This window comes from Bos taurus, chromosome 14 (genome assembly GCF_002263795.3).
Source record: "Bos taurus isolate L1 Dominette 01449 registration number 42190680 breed Hereford chromosome 14, ARS-UCD2.0, whole genome shotgun sequence".
NCBI lineage: Eukaryota > Metazoa > Chordata > Mammalia > Artiodactyla > Bovidae > Bos > Bos taurus.
In genome coordinates, this window is record NC_037341.1 from 36,628,596 (window position 1) to 36,656,296 (window position 27,701).

Here is a 27,701-nt window from a genome sequence, read left to right on the forward strand (position 1 = left end):
CCTTCGGGTCCCAGCAGCTCTGACCAGCGCCCCCGGGGCAGCTCGGGGAGGGGGGCGGACGCAGGCGCTGGGCTCGTACTGGGGCTCCCCCGGGACGTCGCGATGAACATCGTGGTGGAGTTCTTCGTGGTCACTTTCAAAGTGCTTTGGGCGTTCGTGCTGGCCGCTGCGCGCTGGTTGGTGCGGCCCAAGGAGAAGAGCGTGGCCGGCCAGGTGTGCCTCATTACGGGCGCCGGCAGCGGCCTGGGCCGCCTCTTCGCGCTCGAGTTCGCCCGACGCCGGGCGCTGCTGGTGCTCTGGGACATCAACACCCAGAGCAACGAGGAGACGGCGGGCATGGTGCGCCACATCTACCGCGACCTGGAGGCGGCCGACGCCGCGGCGCTGCAAGGTAACTCGGACCGGCGCCCGCGGCATTGTTGGGTCGAGCCTCTTCCCACCCCCGCGCCCTCCCCCTGAGGGCGCCGGAACCCCACTGTCACAGCCGGTCCTGCTCTCGAGGAAGAGCACCCTACCCCCTGCAGCCCAGGCTTCCGCGAGTGGAATTTGCCCCCTGATCAGGGGCATGAGCCCTTCTGTATCAGAAGGGAGAAAGTGTGCCAAAGCCCGGTCTTAACGGAGGTCCAGTCCCTTTGGGGAAGACTGTGGGCTTTCCTAAGCCCTCAGAGTCTAAGCAGGGCAAGGGAACTTGCGACCCCCGGTTTGAATCCTAAAGAGATGTCTCAGTCTCGTTTGGGAAGGAGAAACTAGTGTCTTTGGGAAGTTGTTCTCAGACTCTCTCATTGATACATACGCGTAAGTTACTGCTGTCTGAAGGGCTGAGACGAGGGCAGCATTGATGATTTCACTATAGGTTTAGCCACGGGAAAATAATTAACATTGTTGCACCGGAGATGTTAAGTCAGTGCTTGAGTTACATACTCAGCCCGATTGAAAGACACCCGGCCTCTTAAGGGAAAACGCTTGAAGGATTTAAGCCTTATTGTAAAATTAATTCCATGTTTTTGATAACCTTAGGAAATCTGCATTTCTGGGTATTTATTAACTAACCTGAGTCTGAGACTTAAAAAAAAAAAAGCCAAAGTGGAAAACATAACCGACCATAAGTATCGGTCTGGATTTGATAATGGCTCTTGCTTTTTGACAATTTTTTCATTTCCAGAGAAAACACCGAATTATATTGGGAGAATTAACTTGTACACCACCCCTCCCCGATATCGATCATTTGTCACCAAAATTTTTGGCACCTGTCTTTTATGTCAGAAAATCAAAGGTTAAAACTGGTACATCTCCATTGGTATGAGGGTAGCAAACAGATTTCTGTGCTCCCTGCCCAAACCTAAAAGAGAAAGGTGGTTGTTTTCCAGAGAAGAGATCAGGTTTTTAGATTGAGTTCTTATACAGGAAAATCACACATTTACCTGTCAACTCAGTTTATGTAAGGCTGCTGCTTGGGGGTTTTAGCTACTCCAGGTAGGACCAATCAGTGTGATCCTCACTTTGTTGTAACAAATTCGGTTCATTTCTGGACTTTGGCTGAGTTCAGATTATTAATTACAGTTTTGATTTGTGAGCCTCGGGGCTCGCAGACAGACTAAATAGAGTAAGAGCTGCTTCTGACCACTGTTCCCCCCAAAGAGGAGTCTGTGTGTGTGTGTTTGGGAGGAGGAGGTGTTACTCTCTGGGCTGAGATCTGTTCATTCCAGGTGTCTTTAGCTCCAGAAAGCCAATCCCATGAGGTCTGACTTGTATTGGGCTGGTCACAATTACATGATTTTCCCCTAAGCAAAGTTATCCAGTAAATTGCTATAATTCCCAAAGACTAGAGGGAGGAAGGCAGCTGTAAGTGCAGTCATTGGCAAGCCTTATGGTGTTAGAAACTTGAAGCTCACTGTAGTATTTTTGTTTTGTGTGATCTTTGTCCTACTATGGCCACGTGACTCATGTTTTGCACCCCCCCTCCTGTCCCTTCTCTGTTCCATTTTTTTTCCCTTCATCTGGACTTCTGAGGACAGCTGGGAATGGTGAGGAAGAAATTCTGCCCCACTGTAACTTGCAGGTTTTTACCTACACCTGTGATGTGGGAAAGAGGGAGAACGTCTACCTGACAGCGGAAAGGGTCCGGAAGGAAGTCGGTGAGGTCTCTGTCCTGGTCAATAACGCCGGTGTGGTGTCTGGGCATCACCTCCTGGAATGTCCCGATGAGCTCATTGAGAGAACCATGATGGTCAATTGCCACGCACACTTCTGGGTAAATATAAACATCCTTGTTTTTATTATTGGGCCATACTCAGCAAGAAGGTTGGGAAAGAGCGAGATTTCAGTACCAGCCTGAAAGCCACCTGCACTCTTTCACCCACAAAGCTTCCTTCCAACTCTCTCTTCACCCCCTGGTGAATTACAGTGTATGCTGGTTACTATTAAGTGGTTGTTTTCCTCCCCCCGCCCCCCACTCCCAATTCAGAACTTCTGGAGAGGGTAGAGGACTGAACATTTTGAACTAGTTTGAAAGATTGCCATAAAAATAACAAGAGGGAGTATAAAACCCTGGGTTTGTTTATTTTACTTTCTGTTGAGTTTGTAAAACATCAGTTGTTCTTATGAATTCCTAAAGTCAGAGTTTAGGCTTCCAAATTACTGCTGAGCCACATTTCAGAAAGCGCCAAAGATTCTGAGATCAGCATCTGTGGTCCGGTGGGAGTGGTCAGGCCACCCTGGCAGCCACTTACCATCCACTGACTATCCCCAGGGTCTGTGGCATATTGGGGCATATCTCAGAACTTTCTCAGCTTAGAAGATATATCTCTAAGAAGTCACTCTGAAAGGACCACAGAGTCCCTCTGTAGGGGGCAGAGGGGTTGAGACCTGGCAAAACAGGGACTTGAACCATTTCAGCCTCCAGTCATCATAGAACTATTACCTCATCTAAATAGATGAGAGAGAGGGCCTTCTGCTCGGGGGCATAACTTATCCCGGTGTGCCAGCTGACCTTTTCTAACAGTAGGCGTGACGCTCTCCCCTTTAACTGTACGCTCTTGACCCACTTTATGGTCTTCTAACCCCCTTTTACTTTTGTAGGCAGGTGGGATCCAATAAAGAAGGGATAAGGAAATAGGATTTTTGTTTATTTGTTGTCTCATAGGCGGATTAGTCTTCTAACAGAACACAATAAAGAACTGTTTCTCCTAAATAGGTCACATTAAACCTCATTAATTTTTTAGCAACTGCTTAAAAACTTAATCTGGCTTTAGAAGTACTCGTTGAAACATTGCTCCTTGAACAGTAAGCCATTTCTCTGATCCCCGCAGAAGCTCATTTCAGTGTTGTATATTCAAGCGTGAGCTTTAAATCATTTCCAAAGCTCTAAAAATGAATGTATAAATGACAGACGCTAACTCATACCTATGTTTTAAGCGCGTAAGGTTGCCAAATACAGTTTGGAGGGCTTCAAGTGTGTTTTGTGTGTGCGCGTGCACACACGTAGATGCGTATGTGTGGTGCGGAGTGGGAATGGGACACTGAATAAAAATTCTGTTCCCGTGGGGGCCGCAGAAATGGGGCAGCTGATCAGGTGGGTAAAAGCCAGCGCAAGAGAATAAACTTGGCAACACAGTTCATCAGGAATCTTGTGTGTTTATAATTTGGAGTAAATCAAATAGCCACCACTTGAAATAAAAGATGTACATAAATTGCAGGTAGACTGTAGTTTTCATATTTAAAACCTGGTGAGGATGAGGCTGCCTTAGCAACTGCATCTGATTTCAGTCCATTTGTCATTCTTAAACAGAGCTCTAGCCATCAGTTGACTAGTTATGAACCATGGGCACCAGGATTGTTCTTTTTTTCCCAGTCACTTCTGAGATGATGCATTTCCAAACTGTGAACCTTTACCTCCACAAAGTACTCTGAAGTTTAACCACCGTGCCCAATTGCCCTGCTTGATTATTTTGCTGAATTGTACAGTGTCACACATAACCAGATTTTTAGAAAAACCCTGTACAATCTGAAGTTAGGTACTAGTAAGAGGAAAGCTTCTTTTTGTCAGACATCCTATAAAAAGAGAGCCAAGTCAAGTATCTTAGGCATAAAAAATCCATAGCCTCAGCTTTAAAAATGCACATCAGTTGATAGACTTTCTAACCTAAGGAGGAAATTAAATTTTGAACAGAAAAATTTTTGTGGCACCAAATCTCTCTCTCTACCAATGAGGAATGTGCCACCTTCCCAGAGTCCTTCCTTTGCTTGGAAATGTTGTTTAACTGCACAATTTAGGGAGTTCTTGGACGCTTTGACAGGAATGACGTCACTTCATATTAAACTATGGGAGGCTCCTGAATTCTCCAGCTGTTTTTCCCTTAAGCATCTAAACCTCAGAATTTATTTTCAAAATTGAGTCAGAAAATTCATTTTAAGAGTTGGAGTTTCTGACTTCTTGCCAAGACTTACAAACCATTTAGGAAGAAATCTAGCAAGCCAACATTTAGAAGACAACTTACTATAATTTTATAGTGATTTCTTTGGGGGAGGGCATCGAGTAGTCTAAGAACCACCTGAATTCAGCTTCCCTTCCAGTAGTCCCCTTAGGTGAAAATGTTCGTGGTAACTGTTCCAAGATGTACTGTCGTGTGCTGCTTTCCTTCCAGAAAAAGGTAACTAGCACAGTGTCTTTTTACTGCATCCGGGTGGGGAAAAGTAGTTGCCCCATACATTTTAAAGAGTGGATCATCTGAGCCAAGACTCATTCAGTGATTGGAACAGGTCACCTTGAGCCAGACTTTTTAAGTAGCAGTTGATGTCTGTGTTCATAACATAATCAGCAGTGTGTTGATCCTGACCCAGCTCTACAGTCATAGGCAATGAACTAGAAACCGCGTGGATGTTCACTGTGGGTGCTCCGATTTCAAACCACCCCTTGTACCACTCCCCCGGCCTGGAAGGCCGTCTGCTCCGCTCTAGACATCTTTTCAGAGCTAGCTCAGGTTCTTCCTATGACCTGCATCCTCACTCTGGCCCTTTTCTCGTGTTTTGATGTGTTGGAGCCACAAGGATCCTGAGAGACCATCTTGTCCAGCCCTTTGTTTTCTGATGAAGCTGCAGCTGAATAACTGAGCTCTTCTTTCTGTTGATCTCTCGCGCTGTTTGTTGTCGTCCTCGTCCTTTGTGCCTGCTGTGTGCTCTCTGGGGTACCTCCTGATCCATTGCTCCCCCGGAGCCCCAGGTAGATGGCACGCTGTCTGAAGGCAACTTGTTACGGACCTCTGTTTGTTTTCCTCTGCCAGGAACAGAACTCTACTCTTAGTCACTTAGTAAATGTTTGATAGTAGAGGCTAGGCTTCTGCTTAAATATTTAGAAGATCACCTACTCAGAGAATGCTCCCATGAGTCTGGCTTCTGAAGTTTCAAAAGGTAAGCATTATGTTGGACTAATTCAAGCTGCGGAAGATTGACAGGATCTCAAAGTGAGGGATCTTATGTTTGTTACCGCGTGTCTCTCCTTTTGTTTTCATCCACAACTTTTCCATTCTCCGGCCCACCTGTAAGCTTGCTTTTTCCTATAGTATATTGACTCTGCTTGTTGGTGCAAGGCTGGTGGTTGATAGATAAGTTTAAATCAGCTCAGTTCGAATATATGGCAGTCATTCCTGTTTCTAGCTGAGCCTCAAGGAGAGGATTCTGGCCATGGTTCATTTCTTTTTTGATTTTTTTTTAAACTTTTATACTGGAGTGTAGCCAATTAACAAGGTTGTAATAGTTTCACATGGACTGCAAAGAGACTCAGCCACTTGTACATGTATCCATTCTCCCCCAAACTCCCCTCCCATCCAGGCTGCCACATTACATTGAGCAGAGTTCTATGTGCTATACAGTAGGTCCTTGTTGGTTTTGCATTTTAAATACAGCAGTGTGTACATGTCCATCCCATACTCCTTAACTATCCTTTCCCCCCATCCTTCCCCCATTCCCTGGAAACCATAAGTTCATTCTCTAAGTCTGTGATGCAATTCCTTTCTTGCTTCTCAGCCTTGGACCTATTTCCATACCCATTAGAAGTGTTTGCAGTACTTAGCATTATTTTGCACAGCCTTCCGGTCTGCTCTGGGCTTACTTGGTGGCTTAGACAGTGAAAGATCTGCCCTCAATGCAGGAGACCCAGATTTGATCTCTGGGTCAGGAAGATCCCCTGGAGAAGGGAACAGCAATCCACTCTACTATTCTTGCCTGAAGAATCCCATGGACAAAGGAGCCTGGCAGGCTACAGTCCATGGGCTCACAAAGCTATGATACTCAGGGTTCTTCTAGCCCAGCAGCTCTCCTCGGAACCTTGTCTTGGTTACCAGTCAAGAAGTAATAGATTTAGTGGGTAGGTTTTAATCAGCATCATCTGTTGTGCAACATTCAGTTAGGACAAGAACATGGGAATGTGTGCAATACAATGCTCTTGACTTTTGGCATAAATCAGAGAAACCATATCTATTCAGACTCACTCTGTATCTGGGTAAAAGGCAGAAACTTGAAAATACTTCTCTAGTATCCTTTGAAATATGGAGAACTGGCCTCCACATAGGAGCTTCAAACCCATGTTTCTCCAAAAAACATTAATATTTTGCTTCACTTGTTATTTTTAAAGGGAATCTTTAAAAGGAAAAAAAAAATCATAACTTGTCATTTCTAAAAGACAGAATTTATCTGTAGGTCCTTTTTGACCAAAGAGCTGCATTTGGCATTTATACATGAGCAGCAAATTGATCCCCGATTAACCAAAAGGGGGAAGCAAAAGCATTTAACTCCAGGCCTTTTTATGTTCTAAAGAAATTTTGCATGGTAAAGGGCTAAATCTGTCAAATTGCTAGTCGGTAATTTACTTCTATTGATATGATAGTCAGACAAGATAATTGGTAGTTAATTAATAGACCACTTAACTTAAAAGGTTTCACAGTTTTAAAATACTAATTACTGAATTGGGCATTTATCTATATCCAAGTGTCTAAAGTCTATTTAGTTAAAATCCATCCAGGAAAAGTAAAAGCCTACCAGTTAGATCTGAGTAATGTAGCACTTAAAGACATTAGTGCTATGGTTGTACCTAATATCTCATGAATGGTCCCTAATCATTAATGTTGAAGTTCTTACGTGATTTATTGGTTTTTAATCTCAAATACTGTATTCCTCTGTCCTCTGGTTAGAGAAATCTAGTTTTGTTTGTGGCTTCTTGGATTTGGAATTTTAAAAAAAAATCACTTCTAAAGTATTCTTATAAAACTATGTAGCTGATACTTCCTCCTCCAAAATGTAATATTAAGAATTCTTAGGGTAAATATTTTATAGAGTATTGTTTTCCTGTCTTAGGACAGCGACTAAAAATGTGAAAGTCGTAATGCATTTTCAAGTCTGTACTAAAGCTGGCTTTTGTTATTAAATAAATTCATATGCATAAACATCAAATGTTTTGAGCTTCTGCAATAAACTTTTTGTGTCTTGGACCGAATTGTAAACTGACATAGGGTCAGCATACTTCATGTTATTCTCATGGTCACAGTTAAAAACCGAGTAAAATGTCTCTTAGATAGCAACTGCTTGGGTACCTGGAACTCTGTACATTCCTATCAGGGTCATTTCATAGCCTTCTTTCCTAACATAAAATAAGATCACGTGCTCATTGAGCTCAAGTGTCTATATTTGATGCATTACATGCTGGACCCAAATCTAGTGCTACTAGAAATAAACATCTATGACATGATAAGTAACCGGTGTGAGCAGGGAACCATCCTACAAAAATCTTCCTAGCACCTTTGATATATGTTGTAATCTGGTTATCTCAGTTGTTTGGAAAACAACTGCCAAGTAACCGATGTCATATGAGAAAATGGCAGGGGCTTATTTAATGGCCACATCCAGTGTGTGGCATGACCTTTCTACCGAAAGTGAGCCCGTCAAGCATCTCTTTGAGATGCTGGCGCTCTTGCTGCCATGATAAGCCCACTTTCTCCTGCTTCTCCTCTCATCTTCCCAGTTCTCTCTTCTCCCTGCTTCCAAGATCTGAGGGCTGTCTAGTATGGCATGCTCAGACCGCTTCTCACTGTGCTCCTCAAGCTGGGTAGTCTCTTTATTTCAGTGGCTTTGACTGTGATTTCTGAGAGTTCCCAAGTTCATACAACTGTCTTGCCTCTTCCACGCATTCCCTAAAACCAGCAAATCTCAAAATGGAAAGCGATTCCTCTTTGCCCCGTCTTGAATCCCCTGGTGTGTGGCAGATGCCAGGCCTGGAAACATCAGCAATGTCTTTAATCCTCCATCCTGCACACACTCGTGGGTCACCAAACTGTGTACTTTGATCCTCTCCTTTCCATTGCCACATCCTCCTCTGTGCTTCCGTCACCTCTTGCCTGGTCTCTGCAAAGAATCTGTGAACTTCTCTCCCTGTTTCCAGCCTTTGTTCGCCAACCTGAGGGTACCTAAGCAGACTTGAATTGCTCGTATGCCTACTTAAAGATTATGCTGACTAGAACCTTACCCCAAGCCCTTGCGTGACCATATTGTTCACAGAGTGAAGTCCAGGTTCGTTAGCATGGCAGCTCCAGCCTTCCAAAGCCGATTTCCACCTGCCTGCCAAGCCCATCGCCTCACTGGGCCTGAAGGGGCCGGCACACTCACCTCTCCTACCATTTGGGTCCCGTCTTCCTCAGGGACAAAAGTTGAATAGTTCAGACAAAATGTATCACTACTCCTGAGAAAGAAAAACGAACACATTTGAAATCTTTTCACATTAACTTCATAGGGTCTTGATATACCAAAGGGGGCAGTCTTTGTGAAATAGAATAGTTGCATGTTCCTTGTTCAGGGAATGGCACTCTCTTGTTTGATTATGTGCTGTTTAATCTTGGTTTTTGGAAGCAAAATTGATGTTCTTTTCTCCTTCATTATTTCTACATCCAGGGCTTTATCCAGTATCTGCCCAAGTAGACATTAACCTACAGGGCACGTCAGAGTGGCAGCATTCGTTAACCTGTGCTAATGCTGACACTGCCGGACTAGCTTTTTCAGAAAGACTGAGTGGGGAGCACCTGGCAGAGTCCTTAGCCATTCGATTGGCTGCAGGATCAGGTCACCGTGGCCCAGAGCGTGGCTGCAGACCCTGTGCTTAAATGCTTAACTGCTCACATTCTCAGTGTATTCTCTTCTACATTTGTCTTTTGTTGTTGCTCAGTCACTGAGTTGTCTTCGACTCTTTGGGACCCCATGGACTGCAGCAGGCCAGGCTTCCCTATCCTTCACTATTTCCTGGAGCTTGCTCAGACTCATGTCCATTGAGCCGGTGATGCCATCCAACCATCTCATCCTCTATCACCCCGTTCTCCTGCCTTCAGTCTTTCCCAGCATCAGGGTCTTTTCCAATGAGTTAGCTCTTCGTATCAGGTGGCCAAAGTATTGGAGCTTCAGCATCAGTCCTTCCAGTGAATATTCAGGGTTGATTTCCTTTAGGATTGACTGGTTTGATCTCCTTGCAGTCCGAGGAACTTTCAAGAGTCCTCTCCAGCACCACAGTTTGAAAACAACATTTATCTTTACCTTAACCATTTTTCAGATTTTCAGGATCTTTGGCAAATTCTAGTGAATTGACTTGAGTAATTTGAACATACGTAAGATGTGACAATCGGAAAACTCCTTCCAAGCAGTTTAATACCCTCAATAGGGAGGGGGAATAATTTTTTTTCAGTAGGAAACTCTTTTTTAATGTTTTTTTCCCCCCTTGAGTTAAGGAATATTAATAGCAGATTCATCTAAAATTCTTGTTCTAGTTCTTTCAGAAACTGAAATGATGATAAGTAGGCAACTTGTCTCTGCCTAATCCGGCAATCTGCCTATGTGACTGGATGGAGAGATGATGTGTGTGGTTCGTGCGCTTGTGTGGGAGTGCTCAGTGAGGAAGAAGGCTCCTGACCATGGATGGTGCAGCTACAGCCTCTGGACTTGGAAAAGTGCTCCAGAGGCTGTGTTAAGTCCAAAACACGGGGGATGGTTTTGGACCCCCAAATTGTACTATGCTGAAATTCCACTAGGGGGTGTCCTGGCAGGGTGAATTTATGTCTTCCTTCCCCACACAGAGCCACTAGTTGTTCCAAGATAAAGGGCCTTTTGTTGTTCATCTCTGGAGTGTGACAAACTCTTGAGAGTCCTTAAGAAATAGGGACCTGTTCCCTGCCTCAGCTGCAGGGGTTAAATCCAGTGTTTTGAGCCTGTAACTCCAGGGATCGGATTAAAATGTGTTAATCTCCCTTGGTTTAATTAGTGATTTCTTATCTCAGAAGTTACTGGTGTAGTTGGCTATTCAAAGAACTAACCCCCTCTTAAAGTTCTATCAACTGACCTAGGCAGAGACCCCTTGTAAGCATAACCAGAAAGTTACTCAGAGGATGGAATCTTTTAATTCTTTCTTTGAAAATATACAGTAGACAGGTAAAGCATACAGCTGGGTCCCATGATAGGGCTGTCTCAGAGAACCTCCCAGATTGTGGTCTAACCCTGATCAGACACCACTGTTTAGAGTAATTGTTGTCAGAGCATGGCCTTAGGACCTAATCTCGTTCACCCTGCCATACCTGGCCAGCCAGTTCCCATCACCTGGACCTCTGGGTTTGCACAGGCTTACGCCATCACAGCACCGGCGGGCATGCCTTCTGACAAAAGGATGCCACTGTCTTTTACTTGCTCTTATCCAGCATGGCCTGCTCCCGGGGTGTTTCTTTTTCTTTTTCACTTTATTTGTCAAGTCCCTCAAAACTCAAGTTCACACCTGTCAGGGACCATTTTCCTAAATGCTCTGAAGCTAAAATTAAGTGAACCACAGGGAGAAAAAAAAAAAAATGAATATCCTCTCATAATGATGATAAGACTTCCAACACGGCAGCAAATGCTGCTAGAATATTGAACAAGGAAGGGCAATTACTGCCGCAAACTTGAGTGCTGTCAAATGAGCCCAACTGACAAGCCACTTACAGTGAATTCACATTTGGAAACACAACATGACTTGGTGGGTGAAACTTCCAAAGATCCCACAAAGATGTGTGAAAGGTGGCAGCAGTGTTAAAATTGGAAGCACTGGCATTTTGGGGGGCTTGTGGAAACCAAAGTGTTTCTCATTTGCCGCTTGCATAAAAATGTGAATTTCTTGCCTTGCCTTCAAATGGCTTAGTACTGGAATTGCTGAATATTAACACGGTTCAGCTTCTCAGTGTTACTCTAAACAATGAGGCTCAAAATAACACTTCCCAAATCAGTGTAACTGGGAAAATATTTGTGGTGTAACTTATGTAAGCACATGGGTAGCTTGAGGACAAGTGAAAACTTCAAATTCAAAGCCTGAATTTTTTCCCACCTGCAAATTGTAATTAACATACTGCCCCCTACTGATTTCTCAAGGTTCTCTTTAATGAGGATAGTTCTGTAATCTCTCTGGAAAGAGAAACCTCAGGTCTGATAAATTATTGTTAAATAGTTCAGACTGACTTTTAGTATTTTTATATTTGCTGGACTCCCCTTCATCAAACAGTGTCATTTGTATTTTGAAACGGTGGTTCTCTGACCCTTAGAACAGAACTGAAGAAAAGGATTAGAGAAGAGGTGTTACTGGAAAGTGTCTGTTGTTTCTGAGCATCTCCCAGGATCCTGGAGGAAGAGAAGAGGTGTTACCGGAAAGTGTGTGTGGTTCCCGAGCATCTCCCAGGATTCTGGAGGAAGAGAAGTGTTACTGGAAAGTGTCTGTTGTTTCTGAGCATCTCCCAGGATCCTGGAGGAAGAGGGCGGGCAGCTTTCAGCCCCGGGTGTGTGAGACCGCTTCTGGTGGTCCAGTGCGGGGTTTTTGCCGGAAGTGTGGTCTGACACTGCCCGGAGGGCAGGGGGCCTGGGAACCATACATGGTAAGAACCTGGAACTGGCAGGAACTTGAAGAAACAACATAACCAAAAATAGATAGCACTTCTAACCCAAGTACCCTATAAATATATGCTTGATTAGCCTTGGGTGCATTTACTGTACTTTTATATAGCGCTTAAATTTTACAAAACCCTTTCATGAACGCTCTTCTCTCATTTGCTCCTCACAGCAACTCTCAATTAAGTAGAGCCATTATCCACATTTTTATGGATGAGGAGACAAACCGAGAGAGGCTATGGGACTTGCGTAAGGGCTCCACTGGGGAAGGAAGAATCTAGGACCTAGACCCTCAGCCCAGGACCTTAGTTTGTGTGTGAGCACTCAGTCATGTCAGGCTCTTTGCGACCCCGGACTGTAGCTCATCAGACTTCTCTGTCCATGGAATTCTCCAGGCAAGAATACTGGAGTATAGCCATTCCCTTCTCCAGGGGATCCTTCCTGACCCAGGGATTGAACCAAGGTCTTCCCACATTGCAAGCAGATTCTTTACCATCTAAGCCACTAGGGAAGCCCAGGACCTCAGTGTAGTAGCTCTGCAGATACTTCTCCAGGCCACATGTTCTAAGGTAAATTCTCCTGTGAGTCACTTAGGCTTGTGCCCTGTGGTATAATGTATGAATACACCTTTAAATGTTCTTTTTTTTTTTTTTTAATTAGCATGGTTAGTTTAGCAATGACTAATTAACCCTAATATCCCCAAAAGTCTGCTCCATAAATTAGATAAGCATGTAAAATTATAAAGAACCAGTACCACACTACAATTTTATTACTAAAGCCCAGTTCATGTGTTTTTCCATAATTTTCTGTCGTCTGTAGCTGAGGTGGTTACTTCATTAAGGAGAGTGTGGTATATCCTTAGCCACCCAGCTTCCTTCTCTTCCTAATTTGCAGGTCAGCACTGACAGACACAGAAAGTAATGAATAAAAAGGGCTCTTCTAGATGGACCGGCTGAAGAAAGTTCTGTAAATACTTGGTACTGAAATGTCAATTAACAGTGTGATTTGAGTTTTGGTTTTTGTTGGTTTGTTCTAGGCTTATCTCCTGGAAAATGTAAAACCTTTATTCTGTTATATAATAATCTTATGAGATCAGAATTCCAGATAACTCCACGAGCTTTGCTTAGAAAATGTAATCATGGATTCTCAAAATTGTGCAGCTTTGGCCAGCTGATAGTGTCCCAACTTGTGGACTAAGCATCTGATTTTTAAAGGAATAGTTCTTTTCCTATTAGGGTTTTCTCGTAGGCTAATCAAAGCATGAAAACCTCAAAAAATAAATGTGGAAAATTTTTAAAGGTGAATACTGAGGCTAAAAAGGTCTAAATTCCTTGCCTTGAAAACTAAGCCATCAAAGCTCTGTAGATAAGGGGAAAGGATTTTGAAGTCTACTGGATCTCTTTTTGAGAGCTTGTTCTAATGCGGATGGGGGTGTCTTAGTCCATTTGGGCACCTTGAGCAGAGTACCATGGACTAAGGGGCATATAAAGAACAGGAACTTTTTGCTTACAGTTCTGGAGGCTGGACGAGGTCAAAGTCAAGGCTCTGGGAGATGGGTTGTCTGGTGAGGACCCATTCCCTGGTTTCTAGACAGCTGTCTTTGCTGTATCACATGGTGGAAGGGGGAAGGGTCTCTTTTACAAGGGCACATATCCCATTCATGAGGGCTCTACCCTCATGACCCAGCAACATCACATTGGGCATTAGGTTTCAGCATGAATTTTGGAGGGACACACACATTCAAACCAAACAGTCAACCTATAAGCTCCCATCGTTGTCCATACAAATCTCCCAGGGCTCTTGACATCAATATGAACTGGTGTTTGTCTGACAAAACATTATTGGGGAAAGGATGTGTGGAGTGAAGAACAGGACCTCTCAACCCCAGATACCCTGGTTCAGAGAACACAGATAGGAGAGAGGGCAGAGAAATTAGTCTGCCTTTTTTGTTGAATTTCTAGGAGAAATCTATTTGAAGCCACTTGACATTTGGAGTAGACATTAGCTGGCTCACACTGCAACCTTCTGCTCAGCCTGCGGTCCAGAGCAGTAGTGTTACCTGCCAGGCTGCACATTAGGAGGCTTAGGCCTCTCCCGGACCTCCTGGGTCAGGGTCTGCCCTTGATTTAGATGCCAAGTGGTTCTTGTCACACCACAGTTAGTGGAGGAGCTGCTCTTGAGCGTGTATTTCCGTTCCCACCTTCTCAGTAGTCTCTGCATGTTTTTTCCCCAGAGCTAGTTAGTCCTTTAGGAATTTTGTAGACTAGAAAAATGCCAGACCATGGATGCTGGGGTCCATCCTTGTCTAGGATTTTGTTTGTTTTGTTTTTGTGGTTCCAGGCCATTGTTAAAAGATGCTCTCTTGCCCACTCCTCCCCTTGGTTGCTGTGCCCAGGGTGGAGTTTCACAGTGTGCTGAAGAGCTATGTTCTTCCTGCCTAGGACCAAAACAACTGAAAACAAGTTGCAGGAGGGCAGAGGCCTTGCCTCTTGTGCATCCCCCTCCTCCACTCCTGGTCCCTGCAAATTGTCAGCATTATTTACCTTCAACAGTATTTCTGAAGTGAGTGCTACAGTGGTGAAGGTTTTGACATGTAAACCAGAAAGAATGGGCTTTTGAGCCTAACCCAATCAACAAGTGATTGAATATAAGTTGTGAATTTAAGTTGTGATTTTTTTTTTAAAAGTCTAGAATGTCTTTCAAAGCTAGAAAATGTGATGACAATATGAGAATTAGAGCTCAGAAAAAATCATCACTGGACCACATGGAACCTAATTTACTAATGTGCGAATTCCTTCTAAAGAGTGGTTCTCATGGGGACTCTTCCTCCCCAGGGGCATTTGGCCACATCTAAAGACATTTTCCTGGGTCAGAACTGGTGCGGTTATTTCTGGCATCTAGTGGGTAGAGGCCGGAGATACTGCCTAACATCCTACAATGCACAAGACAGCCCTCCCACAGCATAACATCATCCAACACAAAATGTCAGTGGCGCTAAGGGCAAGATGACTCTCTTCTTAGGCTCTCAAATGCAGCTGCACAACAGAGTCACCTGGGGAACGCTGGCTCCGGTGCTGGACTCCCTCCGGGATATAACTGGTCTAGGGTGTGCCCCAGCATCAGAAGGAACTTCCCCAGATGATTCCAATGTATAGCGTAGTTTGAGAACCGATTTCTAGAAAACATGGCTTTTACAATCCTTAAGTTTGTTTCAGAAGGGCTTCCCAGGTTGCTCAGTGGTAAAGAATCTGCCTGCCAGTGCAGAAGATGTGTGGGTTTGATCCCTGGGTTAGCAAGATCCCCTGGAGGAGGAGATGGCAACCCACTCCAGGATTCTTGCCTAGTAAATCCCATCGGCAGAGGAGTCTGGCAGGCTACAGTCCATGCGATTGCAAAGATGTTTTTAAACAATACCTAGCACAATACAGGTGCCTCATAGACCCTCATACACAGTGAGTGAGTTCTGAATTGTTACAGTGCATGCCTAAGAATAAGGAAAGTTTTTAGGAGTAAGCTCTTGATGAGATGTACCTTGAGTTTAGGTAAAGATTTGATTTTTTACAAAGACTCCTACAATAAGCACCCTAGAAGGTAGAGAAGAATTTGAACTCTTTGCACATATGAAGTACAAGAGATGACAGAAAGTGATCATGGGGGCCTTGCTGGGCTGTGGTTTGGCGGCGGGGGTGGGGTGGGGGTGGGGGGCGTCCTGCCACCTAGGCAGTGGCTGAGCCCTTGTGCCTGTGGATGAACCTCCCGGAAGTGGTTACCAGTCTCTGGAGCAGAATTGAAGCCCCTGCCCTTGGGAAGATCTGTCTTTATTACACTTTCGGTGATGTGAAAGCAAAGCAAAGGGATTAATGACAACCTGTTGTTAGCAGACTATTTGCAATTTTTCGGGCGATTTTCACTGTTCTATAAAGAGTTATTAAATCGGGGAAGGGGCGCAAACTGGAGCTCATGGCATACTCCTTTGATCATCTAGGACTCAGCTGGGGGAGGGTCAGGGAATGTAGCATTTCGGAACCAGTGGGCAGCATTCATTGTCTTGCTCTTTTTTTTTTTTTTTTTCCATCGTTTCTTTTAACACACTGGGCATCTGTGGACTCAAGTAAAAGACAGAAAAATGATTGTAATTTTTTTTTACTAGATGAGAGGCATGGATTCAAATTATCTTACTATAAAAGGCACAGTCATGACAACATATAAATGTTTAATGAACAGATATTTTTGCTGCTCACCAGATGCTGGCAACTGCGCTAATGGAGTTGATACCTTACTGAGTCATTTATGAGAGTCTTAGGCAAGTAATACCTCAGTGTTAAGACTTGTGTATTGAACATGTGGTGGGAATCGAAGGATGAATGATTGGATATAAGCCATCATCACACTTTTGAGCTAAGAAATCTTGGCTATCTCCTTTTTGTCTCCCAAATGAGTTAAGCCAAGAGAGGTCAATTAACAAGGAAGGTTAAGTGATTGACAGAACTATGTGGTCTCTGGACAGTAAAGGCCAGTGTACTTTCCAGACACATTGAGTTTTTAAGTCCTTTCCTTTCTGGCATTTCTGCACAGTGAACTCTGAAGTGTCAGGGAATGTTGATATCTGAATCCCTGCCTCAAGCTAGATCCATCCTATGTTTTAACAGTGGGAAGGCAAGTTAATGAAGCATTTATTTTTGCTGAATAACTAATGGTGTCATCATCTAGGTGTTCCTTTGAAAAGCCCAGCTCTTTTATTAGCTTCTTGGTTGCAGGGCAACTGCAGGAGTAGACTCATGCATGTGTGTTAGGTATTAACTGCTGATGCCTCTAAATGTTAAACCAATCCCTGTGGGCTGAGAATAATCAGAAAAAGGACAGTAGATGTAACATTGATAGGAATTTGATGATTATGACATATTCTCTATACCTAAAGAGAGAATATTTTATATCAAGCACATAGAGACTTTGATCTTGTTAAGTCTGAGACTCATTCCAGCCTTCAGTATCTTTGAGACTCTATTGCACAGTTTGTCAGGAGATCTTTCTTGTCTCTACAAACATACCCAAACAGGAAAGGGGAAAAAGGGCTGTCATCGCATTACATGAATTTCTGAATTTGTGTTGGATTCCTAGATGGCGCAGTGGTATAGAACCCGCCTGCCAGTGCAGGAGACACTAGAGACACCGGTTTGATCCCTGGATCAGAAAGACTCCCTGGAGAAGGAAATGGCAACCCACTCCAGTACTCTTGCCTGGAAAATCCCATGGACTGAGGAGCCTGGCGAGCCACAGTCCATAAAGTCTAAAAGAGTCGAACACGACTGAGCGACTTCACTTAGAAATGAAAGTTTTCTGTGTTATTTTTGGACATTCAGGTGAGAGAGAAATACTTCAAAATGATTTTTTTTTTTTTTAAGATGCCTTTTCTTGAATTAACCGCAGGACAGTCAGGTAAATGCACAAAAATAGAGGATGTAGCCTTTTCCTACTGTGAGAAATGAGCTTTGCTCCTCGCTCAGTGTCCATTAACCTCGAAAAACTCGAAAATATGGAAAACATATTCTGAGTGTTTTACCTATACCTTTAAAATGTCATCAATCTCGAAATTTCTCGAGTCAGACTTTGCCGGATACCGCATTTCTTCACATTCTCTTTTGTTTAACTTTAGGTTAATTTGTCCTGACAGTGCAGCTGCAGGCTCTGCATTGCAGTCTGTCATTAAGAGCACCAAGAATGGTCTGGAGGGTTGGAACTGTTGGGAGTTAATTTGGCGTAAACCTAACACTCAAAGATTTCTCAAGATATGACATGTCATGTCTATGTCCAGTCACACTTCTGTTTAAGAAGTTCTTGTTTATATTATAAATATGACCTTTACAGTTATCTTTCAAAGGTCCCAATGCTTTGAAGAGGAACCCTGAGGAGCTATGGAGATATTAAACTTGCGAAGCATGTTTTCATAGCAATGTCAGTGTCCATTTGAATATCCTTCTTCTTTCTTTTCTTTTCTTTTTAGTCACATAGCAACCCTGTCAGCCAGTTGCAGGTTATGATATTGGAGTCTTGTGATAAAATTCAACACAGGTAATCAAAAGTCTCTTATCACACTTTTTAGCCAGAGTCCATTACTAAAAGTTTTCTCTTTTGCAGATAAACTAATCCCACTGGGTCCCTTCCAACTCTAAGTTGTCTCACTGAACATACAAATTGGTATATACTGGTTGCTGACTCAGCCCCCCCACCCCTGCCCTGCTCAAGAGTCAACCACGTTTTCCTGATAACAAACTAGATGTCCTCCCCCGTGTCTCAGACATTTGAATAAGAGGACAGATTTTGGAGTGCGGGCTTCCCTGGTGGCTCAGTCAGTAAAGAATCTGTCTACAGTGCAGGAGACCCAGGTTCGATCCCTGGATGGGGAAGAGAAACGGCAACCCACTCCAGTATTCTTGCCTGGACAGAAGAGCCTGGCCGGCTACAGTCCATAGGATCACAAAGAGACTCAGCGATTACACCATCACCACCAAATAGGACCTGAAGTCCCCATCAGCACAGTCAGGCTTAGGCTAAGCATCAGGCTAACCTTGCCAGCTACCGTTGGGACCTGCTAACTCTGGTGACTGATGAAATGTACTTCCTTTAGAGATCCCTTGACTAGCTGGTAACTCCTGATAATTCATCCTTCAGCGGTGTTCAGCAGGCTCTCTGAGTTGCCCCTCTCAGATTCACTGTGAGCAGCCCGTGCGTGAATTTACACTCAAACCTTTTGGGTGTGAGCCGCAGATTTGCTCTTTATGTTCTTCTAATGAGTCTGAGACAAAGTTGAAGATCACGAACCTGAGCTTGAACTGACTGGTGTCATGGCAACCAGCGCCTCGCCTCTTGCTGGTCCCCCCTCACGTGTGCTACGATATTTGTGCACATTAGTAATTCATTACAAAGTGCCAGGTTTCTTTGTGCTGTCAAACCGTGTCAAGGACAGAATATGATGTGCTATCTCAGATGTCACCCACCAGACTGTTGAGGGCAAGAGTAATTAGAAAGGAAAACTTGTCGGGTTACTCTGGAAAGTTCCTGAGAACACGATGCTTTCTCGCCACCCATTTACAGCCTTTTTTTTTTTTTATTCCTAACATGAGGACCAGGCTTCGTGTTGATCAAAGCGTATGTGGTAATGCGCCCCAGACACAAGGCAGGGGTTTGGTTGTGGAAAGAACGCCTGGGCAGTAATTGCTCGCCTCCATTCAGGCAGCAAAGGAAATGATTAACAGCCTCAGTGCTCAGTCACGTGGATCAGGCTCCAGCCTGAGCCGTGCAAACTTGGGTTTAAAAAGAAACCTGAGTGGCCCTGGTATGAAAGCTTTTCCCCCAGGCTTGCCTCCGCCCAGCACCCAGGAGGAGCTGAGTGGTGGCCACCAGCTTTGGAAGGCAATCAGTAGGGGTCCCAAGGCCACCCAGCCCTTGAATGGCTCACTTCCCCTCCCAGTTTCCTCAGCGCCTGGTGTGTTGTCCCTGGTCTGCTAGGAGTTGTAGTAACTGTAGTGTTAGACCTGTAAGTAGTGAGCCTTTCTAGATGAACATAGGCCTTTGCCTTGGAAGGTAAAAAAGCATAATGACACACTGGGTTTTGTTTCTATAGAAGGCCAAATTTGTCCCTGGATGGGGAAAAGAAGTCACATATTTTACAAGAATCTTTGACTTGCCACACCCCTTTAAAAAAAAAAATCAACCCCTCCCTCTAAAGAAAGTTTCATACTAAAACAAACAAACCTGTGTCACACTTTACTAGCTACTTAAAATGAAGCCAGTTTCCCTAAAAAATATGTTTACAACACACAGTTGGAAAAGACTTTAGTCACATAGCTATATTTGGATCCTTTTGTTTCTCTTGTTCTTTTTTCTTACTTCCTTTAAGCACAAACCCAGCAGCTTAAATGTCCCTCCAAACTGCTTTGTGGGGTGGGAGGGGAAGCAGGTTCAAATCAGACTTTTTAGCATATGCAGCTGCAGCACGCTACTTTTGTGAAGGATGAACCAGAACTGTTTTCTATTTGTTGTACTGACGTAACACAGTTTGGTGCTGGTGAGTATGCCAGGTTGCTTCAGTCATGTCCAACTATTTGCAACCCCATGGACTGAAACCCATCAGGCTCCTCTGTCCACAGGATTCTCCAGGCAAGAATAGTGGAGTGAGTTGCCATGCTCTTCTCTAGGAGATCTTTCCAACCCAAGGATCGAACCCACATCTCCTCTGTCTCCTGCATTGGCAGGCAGGTTCTTTACCACTGGTGCCATCTGAGTATAAAAGTCTGCTTAGAGACAGGAATGAGACCTGCTCACGTGTTCCCCATCATTGCTTGGCCAGATCGTAATCAGGTCCTGCATGTAATAGGTGTTCAAGAAATACCGGTTGAAGGAATAAGTTAATTCCAGCAGGGCTAGAGGGGACATGAATCCGTTTTAGAACCTTGCAAGAAGTTAAAAACAGTGAGGAACTTAAAACAGTTACCTGCCTTCATATGTGCTGGGATATGGATTAGTCCTTTAACACCTGCAAGCACCAACATGGAGAAGTTATTAGAGCCAGCCCACTGGGCATCTGGGTTTCTGGGGAGGGCTGGCCACCTGGTAGAGTTAGCATGGACACAGGCTGGGGATGACCACGGTCAGCGACTCGGATTTGTTATAACCACATAGCAGATTCCTGCTAGTATTCTGTACTGTGTGTAATCGCTTAGGATTTACTCTCAAGTCCTTCTAATTTCTTAACTTAAAAATAGGACCTTCATGCTAAATCTATCCTTCTCTTCCAAGACGAGGGAAACTATTAATACTTAGAAGTGATCTCTGAATAACGTCAAGACTAAATTTTATACTTTTGAGCTAATCTAGAAACAATTGATTATAATCAGATATTTAAAAGAAGGCTCATAGGCATGAGTACTGAAGGATGTGTTTTTAGTTTAGATTGATGTAGATAAGTTTCCCTGTGATGTTACTTTATTGTAATTCTGTGATATAGTGCTCATGTACAAGTTATAAAGCCTAGAGTTTGCAGGTGCTGTAAACTGAAAACAATTAAAAAAACCCAAATTACCACAGAACATATAATTTGTCACAGTGAATGATACTGGTTATATGGACAAAGTCAAGGTGAGTGGAATAACATTGAAGACTTAACACTCTTAACTACCTGTGTTAGAGAATTTTTAAGGGGCTCCGATGACATAATTAACATAAAGCACTTTGAAAAGCATGAGAGGCTATGTAAATACGTGATTGATATTACAGTTTGAGTTTTATAAGAAGACTTTGGGGGCAGATTGTCAGAAAAGAGTTGAGTTCACGGGTAAAACTGTACAGATGAGAATAAGCATGACCCAGGCTTCCCTAGTAGCTCAGTTGATAAAGAATCTGCCTGCAATGCAGGAGACACCTCTTCGATTCCTGGGTTGGGAAGGTCCGCTGGAGAAGGAATAGGCTACCCACTCCAGTATTCTTGGTTTTCCCTTGTGGCTCAGCTGGTAAAGAATCCGCCTGCAATGAGGGAGACCTGGGTTCGATCCCTGGGTTGGGAAGATCCCCTGGAGAAGGAAAGGGCTACCCACTCCAGTATTGTGGCCTGGAGAATTCCATGGGGTTGCAGAGTCGGACATGACTGAGCGACTTTCAGGGAACAACAGTGCAGAGCCCACCATGGATGTAAGTGGGGACCAAGGGGTTATATGATGATCAGGAGTCAGACTGGGGAAGACCTTGGGCTGCTTCACAAAATTTCATCTGACAATGCATCACGGGTTGGAACATGGAAAAAACTTCAAAATTAATGGAATGACTGTTTGATCTTGTCCACACAAAAGTTATCAGAGCAAATCATATACGTGTGCAAAAATTCAGTGATGTCTTAACCGGAAAATCCTCTGAGGAGGGAATGCAACTCTTCTTTAAGTCCACTGGGTAGTGTTTGGGCTTTTTTTTTAACTTCATAAATCATGCGAAGCTGTGTTGGCAGTGGGATATAACTCAGCAGTAGATGGATTGCTCTTTGCTGCTTTCTTTTAGGAAGCAGGTTATAAAACTGTTGGGAGCCTAGTGGAGTAGTTAATAGATTATCTTAAGCAATTTGAAGTAATTTAAAAAAAGAAAAATTACAGCTTTGTGTCTTGAAGGCATGAAAGCTAGAGGGAAAAGAGAAGTTTAGTGAAATGAGAAATGGATGCCACCTCTGGGTCCACTGCCCTGGAGCTTCTGCCACATGCTCTGTCCCCCTAGGGCTGGTCACCTGCCTCCACGGGAAAGACACTCCCCAGGAAACCCCACAGCAGAGCTGGGTCAGTCAGATGCCATGAGCTGTTGTCATGTAAAGTTAGCGTTAGGACACAGTTTTCATTAAAACTATTCTGTACTTTTACCCTCTTTCTTTACACCTAAAATACTTTACCTCCTGTGAGTAGACTCTGATAATACAGCTTGGATGTTTGAAGATGCTGCTGGAATATCTCAGCCTTCATGGGTCTGTTGCTGAGTAGACGTAGTCATGAGGCAAACATTACAGGAGCCTCCTATTTGTGGGCAGCGGGAGGTCCCTCCCAGACCATGAGATGCTGCACTCAGCTGTCACAAGCATGAAAAGATCTCTGACCCAGGAGTAGTTTAGATTAGCAGATAACTCACTTGAAAGGTGATAAAGAGCCTCTCCTAATGGCTTTCTTTTCATCTCTGGACATGGTCCCCGAAAGCGCTTGTGTTACAGTCTTGTGGGTCACGGCTTGTGATAGGCTTGCCATGCCAATGACACGGTGCTAAGTGAACCAGGACGCTTCAGGGATCGTCTGTTTTTGATAAATGGGAAATATTTTAAAACAAATTGGGGAATGTAGCATTATATGGATAAAACTTTGTTTCATGATCTTGAGTTGGTGGGGTTTGGTTTGGTTTCGTTGTTTTTTTGTTTTTTAGGTGAAATCCATAGGTCATTTCTGAAGCTTACATCTTCCTTTTCTTGCAGACCACTAAGGCTTTTCTTCCTACCATGCTGGAGATTAATCATGGTCATATTGTGACAGTTGCAAGTTCCTTGGGATTGTTCAGCACTGCTGGAGTTGAGGTTTGTCATTATAAAGCATCTCCTTCTTTCAATCAGTTCATCTCGTCACAAATACACTACAGTCCTAGAAGCATGCCTGCTGCCCTCATTTTCCTACGAGCCCCTGGAAGCTACCTGTGTGCTGTTTGTGGAGTGCACCCCAGCACCCACCACCTCTACATATTCTGCCATAAACTTACACTAGTTTGACAGACCAGCGGCAGCAGCAGGAGTAGGTGGGCCGGTCCTCAGTGTGGCCCCATTCTCATTAGCAGTTTTACTTGACGACAGTGGGAAGACACAGGGTCAAGATGAGACTGGAGGGCACTGGCAGTGCCCCAGAGAACAGATAAATGAGGCTAAAGGTTGACACTCTGTTTTGGTCAGCTTGTCAAAAGTGAGCTATCTTGTGTTATCTCATCAGATGAGATGGTTAGGGTGGGTATGAGGTGTCCGCATGTTAAGTCTGTGGAACTGGGCTTAATCAGACCCTGTTCTTCACCAACTTCAAGTTACAAAGCATGCATGTGTGTGTTGTTCCGTGTTTGTCCCACGGGTGCCTGTAGCAGAAAATAGGAAACATCAGCCCATGCGAATATGCAAAAGGATGCGCAAGGACGGCTTCTGTATTGTACATTTCCATTCCTACATTTAAAGTTGGATAATGGAGAACTTCTTTTCTATACCGTGAGTCCTTAGGTTGAGTTCTAGTTGAAGTTTTACAAGGTGGAGTTATCATTTCCATTTTCACTTGGCCCTTAAAAAGAAAATTGGATCATAACAGCTCATAACTCCAGCTCTAGTCTCCTTTGTTCTCCTAGCATTAATTTAAACAAACTGGTTTTTCAGTCTCCTTTACTGAACAAGAGGCCATTTGTAAATTTTCCAGACACTTCAAAGTGAGCCTCTCTCCATTTTTAGCCCCAGCTTGTTAGCTTTCATAGACTCCTTTGTGGTAACTTCCCCCAAAGTAATCTGATACTTCGTTGATGTGGCAAAAAGTGTTCATCTGTTTCTGCTGTTGCTTTGAAAATATTATTTCTGCACCAAACCACATCAGATACCCGTCTTTTAGAATGCTCTCCTTTTTTTTGCTTAGTCACCTGTAACCTTTTGTATCAGACTTGTAACCTGAGTAACGGGGCAGCCTGGGGCTTGGTCCGGAATGTGCACTATGCTGAGTACCTCTGCCCTCTGTGCTTTGCCCCCAGGACTACTGCGCCAGTAAATTTGGAGTCGTGGGTTTTCATGAATCCCTGAGCCATGAGTTAAAGGCCGCAGAGAAGGATGGAATTAAAACAACGTTGGTCTGCCCTTACCTGGTGGACACTGGCATGTTCAGGGGCTGCCGAATCAGGTCAGTAAAGGACCCGCCTCAATGCTGACGATTAGCAGTTCTAACAAACCATCTTTTCATCTTGGGAGACTATGTGAAATCAGTCAGATCTCCAACCGTAAGCAGCCTGGCACTTCCACAGCTGACATTTTAGCTCACGTGTAGTTTTCATTGGTCAAGGTTTGTCAAGTTGATGCATGTGTGATTGACAAGCAAGGGCTGGTATTAATTTGCAGAAGGCAAGGAGCATCAGTAGGAAACGACCTCTCTGTCCTTCAGGGAGCAAATACCTAGGATTTTACTTAGAAGCTACTAGTTTGGAAGTGATTTTCTTTCTTTAACATCAATGTAGTTAGTGCACAGTCCCTCAGTCATGTCCGACTCTTTGCAACCCTATGGACTGTAGCCCACCAGGCTCCTCTGTCCGTGGGATCCTCCAGGTAAGAATCCTGGAGCAGGTTACTATGCCCTCCAGGGGATCTGCCCAACCCAGGGATTGAACCCGCGTCTCTTGCATCTTCTGCATTGGCAGGAGGGTTCTTTACCACTGCACCACCTGGGAAGCCCCTTAACATCCATGTTTGCACATAAATGTGACTTTGGTTTGGATACAGAACAGTGTCACTGCCACTGAGGAGGGTGGCCTTTCTTCCAAAAAGACCCTTCCCACATTTGGGAACTTCCTTTTTGCAGAGAGTGTCTGTAGCTAGAGTCACTCTGACAGAATGAAAAGAAACATTGAGATTTTCTACAAATGAAATAAAACACCCCCACACTTTGAAAGGAGGCACGTGGGAATAGCCATGTCAAGTCACATCTGACTCGAGCTACACAGAATAAACAAAGCCGTGACTCACGAAGAGGACACTTGCGGAGACATGCTCACTGCGAGATCTTTGCTTAGATGAATTTGAAAGACAAAGTGAGATAAGTGAGCCAGTTCCCCGTGGGTCAGGGCCAATCTTGACACATCCTGAACCTGGCCCGGCTGTGAAGTAAGTGGAGGTGGCTTGAATCATTTCAATCTCAGGCTGAGTCCAGGTCCAGACTGGGAGTGGACTGGACCCCACCTCTTTTTCTGTGTGTGTGTGTGTGTGTGTGTGTGTGTGTTTGGCTTTTGCCTCTTACAAACTTAAGAACCAGTTGCAGAGGGTCTGAGGAGCTCTGTCTCCTATTTAGCATCACAGCGGGTGTCCAAAGCTCTGGGGGCTGGACAATGAAAAGTGAGGGGGGTAAATTCTGTTAAGTTACTTCTACGGGAAACTGGATGAATTCAGCTGAAGGTAGGCTGTCTCCCGTGCACTTCATTTCAGAGACACCACCCCTCTCACTCCTCCCCCCACCCCCCAAAAAAGCCCCGGGTTTTTCCTCTCCAGGCATCCAGGGAGGCACACAGCTGAATTTTCTTTCTCTCAGGAAGGTTTATGTCAGTGTTTACACACCATCATTTGAACTACACTTAATGCTAATTTGGCATCCTGTTTGGGTTTACTGTTTGTTATGTCAGACACCCTCTCTTTTTTCAATTGAAAGAAAAAAATAATAATAATTTGAAATACATTCCAAGGCATTTTGAAAACACAACTTTCTCACTTTACAGAAAAGCAGACCAATTCTGCTTTTCTTTTATTAAAAAAACAAAACAAAACTTGTTTTCCAGACAATGCAAATAAAATATGTTCACAGTAGGAAAATTTGGAAAATACAGTGAAAGCACAACGAAGTGAACAAAACCGATTGTAAATCCTATTGCTCAGGTAACATCACCCTTGGTGTTTTGATACGTATTTCCAGCCTTCCATATTTTATGTGAATTCTTAATTTAATCTTGAATGTGTAACTCCCAGGAAAGAAATCGAGCCTTTCCTGCCCCCTCTGAAGCCCGACTACTGCGTGAAGCAGGCCATGAAGGCCATCCTCACCGACCAGCCCATGATCTGCACGCCCCGCCTCATGTACATCGTGACCTTCATGAAGAGGTGAGTGTGAGGGCCTCCCCCCTCGGCGGGCCTTCCCACACCCACCCTGTAATTTAACAAACACACCATATCTCACGTTTGCTAACTGTGACTCTTCCTTTTCCAGCATCCTCCCTTTTGAAGCAGTTGTGTGCATGTATCGGTTCCTAGGAGCAGACAAGTGTATGTACCCCTTTATCGCTCAAAGGAAACAAGCCACAAACAACAACGAAGCGAAAAACGGAATCTGAGGGTCTTTTTTGTATGGAATATCATTTCTACCAGAAGACGATCAGAATATCTTAGTCCGACCCACATCAGCTTGACTGATACTCTCTGGATTCTACATCCATGTTTTTTTTGTTTTTTTTTTTCAAATCAGCTTTTTACAAGAATAAATAAAGTGTAAATTAACTGACTAGAGTACTTGGAAATCGTGATCAGCAGAAGTGAGCTTAAGTCGTTGCCAACGGGGTCCTTTGCAGGCAGAACCCTAAGACCAGTCCAGTCTTTTAGACAACGGCTGTGTGACGTCGCCAGGCCACCATTATTATTATTATTTTTGGAATGAACAGGAAGTCTCAAGATGATAATGACTGTGTTTCATGTGTTTGTTTTCCTTCATTCCCATAGAGTTTATTAATTCTTGTAATTAATCTCTAGCAAGTTGACACCCTTGCAACTTCAAGGACTGACAGTGCTGTATTTTCTCATGTTTTCTAAGTTTCAGCTTTGCAAAGCCTGTGTGGCTCTTTCATGGTGCGTGTATATATACAGCCCTTTTAAAAAGGCATTTTGAAATCTCCATCAATTGGAAGTAGAGGATGTCTGATTGTTACAGTAAAGTCATGTGATCAGGTCTCTTTGTTAAAGTCACAACGACCGAATTGTTGGTCGAATTTTAAAATGTATATCTGAGGTCTTTCCTTACGGAGACCTATTTATCCAAAAAAAAAAAAATCATAGATTTTCTACCTGTGAATTTTGCTGCATACAGAAAGTGCCCTTTCCTAAGAAAGTTGCTGTGTTTCATTTCTTTGGTTGGACTTTGATCTAGAATACATAGCAGCTCTGCAAAGAAACAGTTTCTAAAAGTGAGAACTTGTGCACTTAAAAACGTCCCTGTTTTTGTGCCAACTATGATTAGCAAGGGGGAAAAAATCTTACACTATGGAATACATACGGAAAGGTGTAAAGATTCTTTTGAAAGTTTTATTCACATTGTAGAACAGCAAATGACATTTTTACAGTATTTTTTTGTAAAGCAAACTATTTTGTGCCTTGAATTTGGTAAATGTGTATTAGTGAAACGTTGTAAAAGTGAACTTCTACCTCTGTATCTAAATGTATACCATCCACTTGTAAATTACTATAAACTATTATGTGATTGCTCTCTTTTTTAGAATGTCTT

The 27,701-nt window shown here is 43.7% G+C and overlaps 1 protein-coding gene across 1 annotated transcript; it reads left to right on the forward strand.

The window, feature by feature from the left end:
• Positions 1-26,714, forward strand: RDH10 (retinol dehydrogenase 10). Its single transcript, NM_174734.2, is given in 6 exon segments — positions 1-391; positions 2,016-2,251; positions 22,919-23,017; positions 24,208-24,353; positions 26,180-26,311; positions 26,418-26,714. Coding segments are annotated over 6 exon segments (1,026 nt in total). The 5' UTR covers positions 1-102; the 3' UTR covers positions 26,542-26,714.
• Positions 26,715-27,701: the final 987 nt, after the last annotated feature.